Below are 12294 nucleotides of genomic sequence, written 5' to 3' on the forward strand. Positions count from 1 at the left end.
TGGGAGTTTCCCTGCACAAGCTCTCTTGCCTGCCACCACATAAGACATGACTTTGCTTCTCATTTGCCTTCTGCCATGATTGTGAGACCTCCCCAGCCATGTGGAACTGGAGTCCATTAAGCCACTTTCCTTTATAAATTACCCAGTCTTGGGTATATCTTTACTAGCAGCAGGAGAACAGACCAAATACAAGCATCCATTCAGAATAAAATCACAACAACCAGGTCCTCAGGATTCTATCCCTGCCTTCCCCTCCTACCTTGTCTCTCACCTGTCATCACTCACAGAACACAGCACACAAAACTGCCTCGGAGTTCTTATCCTCACTTGCTGCTCCCTCTGCCTGAAATGCCCTAGCTCCCAATTTTACTTGGATGATTCTCTTCCTTCAGTCTTGGCTTAAATATCACCTCCTCAGAGAGGCCCTCCCTGATTCAATCCAGAGTTGGTTCCCCTTGTTGTTTTCTCTCATAGTGTCATTCTTTTTTCCTTCATGAGTAAAATGTATAATTATATATTTATTGGTTTCCTTGCATCATGTCTGTCTCCCTCATTAACTTTAGTCATGCTCTCTGCCCTCATAGAGTTTATTTTTTAACCACTGTCTATACCCAATGCTTTCCACATGTACATAGAAGGCGCAAATCCTAGTTGAGGGAATGAGCTAGAATTTATTATTTGTCAAAAAATACTTAGTTTGCAGACACTTGACTTATGTTAATTACACGATTTGAGCCTAACTATACAGAGAGTCACTGAGGTAAGGCTGGTGGGTCAGCCTTTGGGAAGGATGAAAGAAACTGGACTTCATAGCATATACTTGAAGAACGTGGAGAGTGTGAGGTGGTTATGTGAGCAGGAAGGAAACTTATGAACTATGATCAGCTGCCTCCTGCTTCTGTTTAACATATTCTGGAAAGCTCTGCAGAGAAAACTCAAGGCCTCATTTTGGCACACTTCCTTGCCTCTGTTGCAGCCATTTCCTAAAGAGAGTAACTTATAGTTCTACAACAGGAATAAGACCTTGCCTTCTCAGTACTGTTTCTATTGATGTTTAACACCTTGAATGTGGGCATCACTGAGCCAAAGAAACTCCTTCAGACAAGGGTGTTGTCTCACTATGCTATTCACAGTTGAAGCAATGAAGACAAGCATATCTGGCCAATTCAGGTCAGGCAGTGATTAGACTCATCGCTGGAAGACTGTGATCAGTCTTTTTCAGCCAATGCCCCTGGTATCTTTGAGATGCTAGGGTGGAAGTGGGTGGGAGAAATCACACCACACCCAGGTGGAGGTACACCAGGTGCATCACTTCTGGGCCTCCTCCCCAGGACCTGGAGTGCACAAGCGCTTTCCTGCTAGAGTTATACCAATCACAGGCATATCTCAATATGAGAAAATTCTACCTCTGAGTATGTTGAAAAAGGAAAGACTCACATAACACTATTCAAGAAATGTGCAGGCTGGGCGCGGTGGCTCACAGCTGTAATCCCAGCACTTTGGGAGGCTGAGGCAGGTGGATCACCTGAGGTCAGGAGTTCGAGACCAGCCTGGCCAACATGGTGAAACCTCCTCTCTACTAAAAATACAAAAAAATTAACTGGGTGTGGTGGTGGGCACCTATAATCCCAGCTACTTGGGAGGCTGAGGTAGGAGAATCGCTTGAACTTGGGAGGCGGAGGGTGCAGTGAGTCGAGATTGTGCCACTGCACTCCAGCCTGGGCAACAAGAGTGAAACTCCACCTCAAAATAATAATAATAATAATAATAATAAAGTACAATTTCTAGATCCACTCCCTAATCAAAATATAGAAGTGGCACAATCAAAATGTATTCCTCCTTTACAAGGAGATGCTACCCCCTGAAAAAGCTGAACCTGCATCCATCTCTGAGGGATAATTATTAGCCACAGGTAGTCCTTCAGTTTCAAGTGGCCAGGATCTCACATTTGCCAAACTTAATGTCAAAATGCTACCTCTTAAGTAGCAACCCAAGAATATCAATGGCAACGAATGTCTACTGCCCACTTACTACGTGGAAGGCTTGTGTCAAGCACTTCCCAGGCTTAATCTCATGTAATCTTCTCCGTAACCCTAGGAGGTAGCTTCCATTATTATTCCTATTTTACAGATAAGGAAATAGTATCAGTGCTCCAAGCCACACAGGTAGGAAAGGGATGAAGAGTCAGGATTTGAACTCAGACACTCTAGGCCCACAGCCCAAGCATTTAAGCCCTGCACTAAAACTTTGCTGTATTGCAGGGCAAATGTGATCATTTATTTCCTATCAACATAACTATGGGACAAATGGGGTGAAACTAAAAGAGAAATACTGAGATCAAGTAGCAGAAAAGAATGCCTGCTAACTGAAAATATTTTTGTTGCGCTAGCTCTGTAAGAACACTGCAATAGCTCGCTGGGTTGGGGTGGGGAGAGGGTGTGTGGCAGGAGCATCAGATGTCTTCGATTACTGGGGTTGCTATGACAAAGGCCTGTTTTTATTAACAAGCATCCAGGACATTGTGTGAACAGCCAAAGTGTACACTGGGGCTTTGGGGTCACTCGTATGTTACTCATCCTTATTTTTGCCAAGTGTGGGGCAAGGATACTTTCAGCCTTTGCTGTAACGGTGCACCTGGTGATGGCTCTAAATGGTTTTATTTGCTCTTGTACTGCATGTACTGGTAGAAACAGAGCTGAAGAACAACACACGCACACGCAGGGAAGGGTCTTTAACGCCACCTTCCAGGGATGAAGAGCTTCGCGGGCAGAAAAGGCAGTTCTCTTGGCAGAACTAGCCTCTTCCAGTTCAGTTTCTCTCCCCCTTCCTTCTTTGAGACAGAGTCTCACTCTGTCGCCCAGCCTGGAGTGCAGTGGCATGATCTTGGCTTCGCTGCAACCTCTGCCTCCCAGGTTCAAGCGATTCTAGTGCCTCAGCCTCCCAAGTAGCTGGGACTATGGGACGTGCCACCACACCCAGCTAATTTTTGTATTTTTAGTAGAGATGGGGTTTCACCCCATTGGCCAGGATGGTCTTGAACTCCTGACCTCATGATTTGCCTGCCTCGGCCTCCCAAAGTGCTGGGATTACAGACGTGAGCCACAACGCCTGGCCACTCCCTTCCTTCCTGACTGGATTAGAGGATCCTGTGAGTTATGCAGGCTTTCTTGGAAGCATTTATCTTCTTTTATTTACACTATTAATACCGTTGAGCTAAAGATTTTAAGTTATTCAACAATTTGAATTTTTTCAAGTCCCATTTGGTTTTTAAAAGTTTTCAGATCCAAATTACCTCCAATTTGCATACACTTGCCCCCAAGTTCTCTGATTCAGAAATAAATATTTTAGGTTTTAATAGGCAGTTTTCAAAGTCAGGTGAACTGGTCATCAAATTTGCTGATGTTCTGGCTTGTCTTAGAGCCATCCCTCTGCTACTCGAATCTTCAAACTTTAGTGTTGAGAAATGCCCTGATGTATCTTGGAGACATGGTTTGGCTCGGTGCCCCCACCCAAATCTCATCTTGATTTGTAATATCCATGTGTCCAGGGAGAGAGGTGATTGGATTATGGGGGCGGTTTTCCCCATGCTGTTCTCATGATAGTGAGAGAATTCTCACGAGACCTGGTGGTTTTATAAATGGTAGTTTTTCCTGCACTCACATGCTCTCTCTTTCCTGCCGCCACGTGAAGAAGGTCTTTGCTTCCCCTTTGCCTTCTGCCATGATTGTAAGTTTCCTGAGGCCTTCCCAGCCATGCAGAACTGTGGGTCAATTAAACCTCTTTTCTTTATAAATTACCCTGTCTTGGGCAGTTCTTTATAGCAGTGTGAAAATGCTGGAGGCATTTCACACTTGGAGATTCAGAAACTGCTTTTTCTTTCACTGAATTTACCATTGTTTGTTTTTGCTTCATTCTGACCTCCTAAGTTTATGGTAAAATTTACTTCCATGGGCTTCTTGTTTGCGGGCTGAGTTGCATTCTTGCTTATTTTCTTACAATGGCCCAATTCTGTTTGCCTGTCTATATTGAAATAACGGGATAGAACACATCTATGTATTTTATGTAATACAGTGTAATACAGTGGACTTAAAAGGCTGGCTTTGGTGCCAAATTACAGTTCAAACCTGGGCTCTACTAGTTGTTTGATGTTACATGAGTTTTTCTTTTTCCTTTTCCGTTCTTTTTTCTTTTACCTTCCTTGAGCTTCAACTTCTTCATGTACAGAATGGAGCAAGGTGTACCAGCATAACTATGTCACAGGGTTAAATGAGAGAATGCATATAAAGCTCCAAGCACCTTACTGGGCACATGGCAAGTCGTCAACATTTTCTAGACACTTGGGATTAGACTAGGTTTCTTAGGCAGTTAATCTCAAATAATGCCTCTGTTTTGCTCCTCATGAATATTCCTTTCATATGTGAGCTACATAGAACTAGGCTTCCCCAGCATTCTCTACAGCTACCGCACTTGGACTCCTTCCCATCAGAACTCAGATATGTGAAGTAATTCATCACAGTATATGGGGCAGCAGTCCCGCCAGGAGCTGACAGATAGCCTTCCCCTCCTTGAGAACTCTGTGAAGTGATTCCAAATGCTCTTGGAGACAGTGACTGTGTCTCCACTTTGGTAATTAATGCCCTTCTCATGCCGATGACGATGACCTTGCACCGTCTGTCTTATCTGCCAGGACAGTTCCTGGTTTGCTGCCTACTGAACTATGCTCAAGGCTTAAGTGACACACATGGATTGCCTGCTTTTTGCCACAGTCCCTAATGTCTCTCAGAGTGTATTTGCTCAACTGAGGGAGGTTAGAGGTCTCTCCCTTATGAAGATCATAAAATTACTTTTTAAAAATTGAATGAGTATTTTTGGACTTTTAATCCTAGATACTTAGAATTTTACATTTCAATTTGAAACATCTAGAATTTTAAACACGTTGAATTTCAAATTAACATCTTGTTTATTAAAAGAATCCTTTTTATTCTTCCAGCTGTTATTTTTCTTTTCCTAATGAATCCATAATTTGCTGTTACGGCTAAGATATCTTCAAAAGGCTCAGAGCTGTTCTCCAACACATTAACATACATCCACTCAGACAGAAACCATCTCAACCTTGAAAGCACTTAACTTAATGAAATGCTGTCCCACTTTCAAACCCACTGACAGTTTCTTCTTTACCATTAACCCAACCCTATCATCACCTATCATCACCTCTTTGGTCGTCACAGAATTTTACTGGTGATCCTGACATGTAACTGATTATCCTTACATGTAGTTATTCAATCTAAATTACCATTTCCACCCATTCAGATGTCCAGGGTAACAACAGTGACCCAATAATTATGAACTGAACTCAATAACCCAATGGGTCAGAAGACTTGTTTCTGGAATTCTCTATGAGAGTTACAGTAAAAAAATTACTCTCTGGTCTATGTTATAAATGCATACAATTTCAAATATTTATCACCAAAGGTAAGCCCACTTCTACAGAACAAAGGAAACAGCAAGGACTTATGGCTAACATGCTAAAAGCAGGTACAATTTATTTACTTTCATTTAAGCACCTTTTCCTTGCAGAAAAACCAACTTGAAAGTGCAGTTGGAGAAATTCAGTTCTTTTTTTTGATGCTATCTTTGGCATCTTCTGATGCCATCTTTGGCAGGGAGGTGGGGTGGGGTGGGATGAAGAAAGCAGGCAAGGTAGATAACTAAAGAATTATGTATGGTAGTGATCACTCAGAGTATTTTGCCAGTAAGATTAGGCAAGTAGTTGCAACCTTATTTTGGCAAAAGGAAGAAAGGAGCCTTCGGTAAGAACCTTCTTGTTGATATGGCTGTTCTCACTCAGTCTGTCATGATGAAGGGGTCCATTTACTCTACAGTTATCTCCCCAGCACACTTTCATGTCTTTACTTTGGATTTCAACAACGATTTTTACTTTCCACACACACACACACACACACACACACAAAATGAACAAAGAGACACCTCATCAGAAGACTAGCAGTTCAACAGGAGAGATAAAAAATGGCATTTAATTACAAATAAGTAGCCAAATGCTTTAAAAAGCACATCTTTTTGTTTTCTTCATGAAATCTCTTTGAAAAGCCCTCTAAACACCTTTCAGCTATTTTTCCCCTATGCCTTGATTTTGTCCATCTGTCCTACCATTCAGAAGGCACAGTCACAGAACAAAAATTAATTGAAGACATCCTCTTCCGTTTCCACTCCAGCTCTTATTATTCTTCAAATACTAACCATTAAAAACACTTACCAGAGCTCTGCCGGTTGAGTAAGTAGAGAAATGACATTTTCCATTTACTTTCCATTATGATCCACCATGCACATGGGTCGCCTAGAAGGACAGTGCTGGGAAGCACTTTGTAGCCCCTGCCCTCCCCCCATTCAGCAGGAGCAGGGATGCAACAACTATATTCATCTAATTTGCATTTATCCAAAGCCATGCTCTAAGGAGAGAGAAACTACAGGCATTTGGCAACCAGATCAGAATGATCTTACGAACACTGATGGGACAACTACTGATATAAGGTGACTGACACCTTATACTAAGTCCTGTTGATGTGGACAGTACCTGCCTTGGGTTTTTGTTGAAGTTCACTAGACAAGGTGGTGATAACAGCTGCAGAAAAAGGAATACTTTTAAAACCTGCACATACTGAACGCCCGCTGCTAAGCAAAGAAAGAGTGAAATCAACTCCTTTGGAAAAAAGAATTTTGTGTTTGGAGAGGAGGCAGGAGGGTGCTGTGGGCACACACCACTTCTCTGGGGACAGTTTCACAAATGCCATCAGGCTTTATTACATGAAATCTTTCCAGTATAAATCTTTACACCTCTACATTCAGCTGTCTGATGAATTGTAAAGACACGCTCAAAAGGATGAAATACTTGGACGAAGTGAAAGCTGGGAGTAAAACAGTATGTATTGTAGTGACACGAACAAAACAAAAATCAAACGCCACTAACATTACTTGCTTGTTTAGACAGACATAAAGCCTCAAATTAGCTCCTTTAAAAATATACACATAGTATTTGTTTGGTATACTATAGATTGACAAGTACATATGTTATAATAGGTGAATACTAGTTTCAAAGAAAAAAGTCACACCCATTTTGTAGGTCAGTCAATTCATGCTTTAACCTCCAAAGGCATAGCTGAGAAAAACTCCCTTTTAGAATGAAAGCAAGTGACACCCCCTAGATTATTACAGACTTGGTCCTGGGAATACCATGTGCTTTGTGTATAATGAATTACACATGCTCAGTACTGAGTTTTACCTGTAGACAAAATTTGCTATTCATAGAAAACTTCCAAGTGAGTGGAACCAGAATACGTTTTTCTTAGGTAATTCTATTTTCATCATTTTCTTCTACCTGTAATTCAGGCAAAAGGAAAAGATGGAGCTCATTCTCGATATAGAGAACAAAAATGACTTTCCTGCTATAGATTTTACTTTCCTCTACAACAAAACCAGGACTTATTTCTGAAGCACAGAGTACTGAATGTCCCTGCAAGGAAGATAGTTTATCTAATAACTAAGGGTACTGAATTTTAAGTGGTGGAAAATGAGCTGCTGTGTAGCCAAAAGTACTTAAAAGATAAAATATCTGTGACTTGAGAACTGCATTGCTTTGGAGTTTTCTGGAATCTTAAAGGTATTGGTGAACCACTCTTCAATCGCCAACGGGTGAAGGGAGACCTTGCCACACAGCCCATTTTTTCTGCCAGGTCCCGAGGTGTTTACAACTTTCTGCGATGTAGCTAAAGTTGACTTCATTGATAGTTACAGCTGGATAATAGGAATCAGATGTCCCTTTTGAACAACAAGATGGGAGGAGAGAAGTTATTGAAAACAGAACTCTCTCGCTCGCTCTCTGTCTCTCAAGATGCTCCAAATCTCTTAAGCTTAAAGGTCTGGAGCAAACTAAAAAATTTCACCCTTGATGATGGCATTTTTCTTCAAGTCATGAAAATGTATTACTTGGTTGTAGACACAAGCTAACAAAATGTAATACTATTTAACAGTATACTACTGGAAAAAATTAAAAAAAAAACTATTGAAAAAGTGGCTTCTTGCCAAGTGGAAGCACTAATTCTGAGCACCACTCATTTGCAGTGGGGACAATCTTTGGCTGTTTCTCTGGATTCATGTGACTTTGACTTCACCGTGTGTGGAAACTCTGCCACTGGAGCTGAAACTTTAACACAGAATGAAGATTGTATGAAAAATACGTCATATCATATGAACACAGTATCACGGGACAATGCAAGGCACTGAGGCCTGGGGTCAAGAACTGAAGTGTGCAGTTGGCTTGCTGTTTATGACAGCCTGTGCAGTCTCAGACATGCTGCTGTATCTGTCTGGTTTTTTTTTTTTTTTTTTTGAGACAGGGTCTCACTCTGTTGTTGCCCAGGCTGGAGTGCAGTGGCATGATCTTGGCTCACTGCAGCCTCAACCTCCCCAGGCTCAGGTGATCTTCCCATCTAAGCCTTCTGAGTGGCTAAGAATACAGGCACGCACCACCATGCCTGACTAATTTTTGTGTTTTTGGAGGGGTACATATGGGATTTTGCCATATTGCCCAGGCTGGTCTCAAACTCCTGGGCTCTAGTGATCTGCTCATATGGGCCTCCCAACGTGCTGGGATTACAGGCATAAGCCACCATGCCCAGCCCATCTGACTTCATTCTATCAATGAGGAAACTCAGGGGGTTGACCTCTAAAAGGTTCTCTTCTACTCTAAGCTTCTATACTTCTGTCTTTTCCATCGTGCAAAGAAAGAAGGTGAAGGTTTAACAAAAATAGAAACTCAAACTCTTCTTATCCTTAGCGCAGTTCTGACAGGCACAGAATGTACAGGCACACAGCCCAGTCAAAGTGCTGCAGTGCAACCCTGAATTGTTAGCGGAGCTAGAGAACAGGTTTCATCTGGGCCGAGATGAGATTGTAGAAAGTCGCTTCTAGTTTAACAGGCCAAGGTTTCCACTAATTCTCAGAAACCCCTAAAGAAGGTCAGGTCTGTGTATGCAGCATAATCTCCAGCCTGGCTGTTCCTCTGCCGGGCTGGCTGAGTCCTCTCCCTTCTCCTGCAGGACGCCCCGGGCAGGTGGCGCTGCTCTCTTCCTTACACTCCATCAGTGGCCCCCTGACAACAGCCTTAGCCAGTATTTAATGTTCTCCTTCTTCTGCTTCTTTCAGGTTTTTCTCTCACTGTCCCCTTGCAGTATAGCAGAACGAATATGAGTGAAGGGCTCACGGAAACATGGTTTTCAATTCTAGCTCTTCCACTTACCAGTAGAGTAACTCTGGAGAAGTTACCTAACTATGATGGGTCTCAGTCTCCCCGTCTGTAAAATGGGAATAAGATTAGCTATCTCACAGGAATTCTTAGGGAGAGCAAATGAGATTGTACATAAATCCCCCAGTCTCCATAGAGTAGGTGCCTGTTCTCAGTTTCTTCCTTTCCCACTTCACTGTTCCTTTGTTTTTTTTCTTGAGACAGAGTCTTGCTCTGTCACCCCGGCTGGAGTGCAGTGGCGCAATCTTGGCTCACTGCAACCTCTGTCTCTAGGGTTCAAACAATTCTCCTGCCTCAGCCTCCTGAGTAGCTGGGATTACAGGTGCCCACAACCATGCCTGGCTAATTTTTATATTTTTAGTGGAGACGGAGTTTCATCATGTTGGCCAGGGTGGTCTTGATCTCCTGATCTCAAGTGATCTGCCTGCCTCAGCCTCCCAAAGTGCTGGGATTACAGGTGTGAGCCACCGTGCCTGGCCTCACTCTTCAATTCTTGAGTGAAACCACTCCCTACCCAAGCACTGCCTTTCCCGGCTGCACACTTCACATCTTATCAGGTCCGCCACTTTCTCCTCATCCCCTCATGGGCAAATCTCAGCCAGCCTCCAAAAATCAACTCCAAGACCACTTCTCCCAGGAAGCGACCCTGGAAGCCTTTTCCTCATCTGACATTCCAAAGAGCGTGGCCTATGCGAGCCATAGCCTGGGATGGGTTTCTGTACTACCCCTATAATTATTTATCATCTTTTCTTGCCTATGAGGCTGGATCTGCCACATCCAGCCCAGCTCTATACCTGGGTGCTCAGCAGATACTTGTGCAGTGAACAAACGTGGCAACACAGGACCAAAAGGCAGCTTCTGATGTGCTTGCTTGAACAGACACAAAGCTTTAGCTGCTGCTCTGAATGAAAACTTCCATCCAAGAAGACAACAGCCAGAGTCAGTGTGAGAGGCACTCGTGGTGTGAGAAAAGCAACTGCTTTCTGCAGGAGCCGAAGAAGTTATGTGAGAAAAGCAGCCCGGGGGAAAAGCAACAGAAGCTGGGCCAGGACAGTGACTTCGAGCCCCAGCCTAGACACAGTGCCAACCTGCAGAGACGGAGACCGTCCTGTGCGTCGAATCAGACTTTTGGGATAAAAGAAATCAGATGAAGAACGCCGAATGTTTGGCGGCTGCCATGAAACATGAGAAAAGGGAAGAATGAACACAGAAATAGCCTCAAATCAGAAGAATTATTTTAAAAAATAAAACAACAGCCACCTTAGGGAAAACTAACTTGAGAGGAAACATCAAGTGGGATTCTTTCATTGATGTACGTGTGGATTTTTGGGTCAATTTTTGGGCCCATGTTTAAAAGCATATTAACTGGTCTTCAAGTTACAGTAAATTTATCTAAGCTCCAACCTCCTTCAATTCCTCTCCATTTGTTTTGGCTTAGACATTCTTATAATATATAAAGGGTAAGAAACCTGTGAAGCCAACTGAGAGACATCTTGAGAATCTGTTGTTACAAATGCCCCATGAGTTCTTAAATATAAAAAATGTGGATTACCCAGTGGGGTTGCTGAAAGATTCCTAAAACATTTTCATTTTGCTATGGAAACTGCACTAATGTGACATGCAGTGAAAGGCCTGGAAATCTTGGCTCAAGATTTGTGATGTGTAGACACACCCTTAAGAGAGCACAAGATGTATTTCTCTGTTCAAAACCTATTTCCTTTAAACCCTACCAACATCAGCGTGAACCCCGGCTCTGGGTACATGGGAGCCTCTTCCTCACTTCTGGGCTTTCCAAAGACAGTGACCCAGAGCACTGTCCTGACCTCCCACATAGTGAACGCTGGGTTTAAGAGAAGAGCTTTAGAATTCTCTGGAAGGCTTACTAAAGGAAGAAAACAATAGCTCCTCTTGGCCAGACTGGGTGGAAGTATTTCACTAGTTGTTTTCATAAGCTTATCCAGAGAGTTTTCCATCAAGATGTTAACAGAGTATTGTTGGTTTTTAAAAATCATTTTAGTCACATGATTTGCAAACTCAAGCAATCCTGATACAGAAAAGACCCATATTCCACTCAGTCTGGCCTCATTAGCATTCCTCTCTTTATCTCCCAAAAGACTTCATCAGAGATGAAGTTAAAATGATCATTAAAAAACCTAAAAGCAACACTAGAGAGAGAGTACAAACTACTACAGCTACTTGGGTGGTTTCTGGGCAGCATCCTCAAGCTATGCTGTGAACTTTATATTCTTATGATAAAAGTCACAATAAGGACGATCATTTATGTTCTCATATTTTATAAACGTAACTCATTTCCAAAGCATCCATAGTTTCTCAAAAATCCCAGAGTCTAGAGCCCACAACCAGGTGACTATGCCCGTGTGTGACTATGCGGCTGATGGACTTCAGGACTGTGTGTGTCAAAAACAGAGAGCGAAACCACCCTAAGCTTGATGGGCAAATTCCTCTTCGGCCGTTCTTACCTTTATTTAATTATTCAGAGAAAAAGTGTGTTTTTTCCCCCCTCAACTTAAGTATGTTCACAATAATTGTGCATTCTAAAAGCATTGCGTTTGTTCAGGGACACAGGCAAGGGACAAGTTCCTAAAATATCCAAATGGTAAAATGTCTCCCTCTGATTGATGGATGCGAATTGAGGAGGAAAAGAAAAAACAAAAAAAAAAGGAAAAATATCTCCTGTGCATAAGTGTGGTTCATTCAGAGAATAAAGCAAACACACTAGGAAAATAAGAGCTGTAATTCCCAAGGCGGCAGGCAAAGGGATCTGAGAAAAGGCAGAGCGAATGGGTCTCGTTGATAATCATTGCTCCAAAGCCAAGTCACCCCTTCACAAGTCACACATCAGTGACTAGACCCCATCAGTAAACTGGTTGTGCTGCTGCTGGGGATTGCATACATAGCTTCTGATGCCTGCTAATGGCAGATCGAGAAGAAATTACACTACGCACTAGAATCTG

The 12294-nt window shown here is 42.6% G+C and overlaps 1 protein-coding gene across 16 annotated transcripts in view; it reads right to left on the bottom strand.

The window, feature by feature from the left end:
• ABLIM1 (actin binding LIM protein 1) overlaps nt 1-12294 on the bottom strand; it is a 339345-nt gene that overhangs the window by 43677 nt on the left and 283374 nt on the right. For 7 of the 16 annotated variants that reach the window (XR_010127472.1, XR_010127477.1, XR_010127470.1 and 4 more), the window contains exon 9: nt 10408-10491. The exons of the other annotated variants lie outside the window; for them this stretch is intronic. Coding sequence is in view for 1 of the 7 variants with exons in the window: in XM_054503860.2 (XP_054359835.1) it covers nt 10408-10491 (84 nt within the window). In the remaining 6 variants the exon portion in view is untranslated. The remainder of the gene's footprint in view (nt 1-10407; nt 10492-12294) is intronic. 16 annotated transcript variants of the gene reach the window in all.

The sequence above is a fragment of the Pongo pygmaeus genome, chromosome 8 (assembly GCF_028885625.2).
Source record: "Pongo pygmaeus isolate AG05252 chromosome 8, NHGRI_mPonPyg2-v2.0_pri, whole genome shotgun sequence".
Taxonomy (NCBI): domain Eukaryota; kingdom Metazoa; phylum Chordata; class Mammalia; order Primates; family Hominidae; genus Pongo; species Pongo pygmaeus.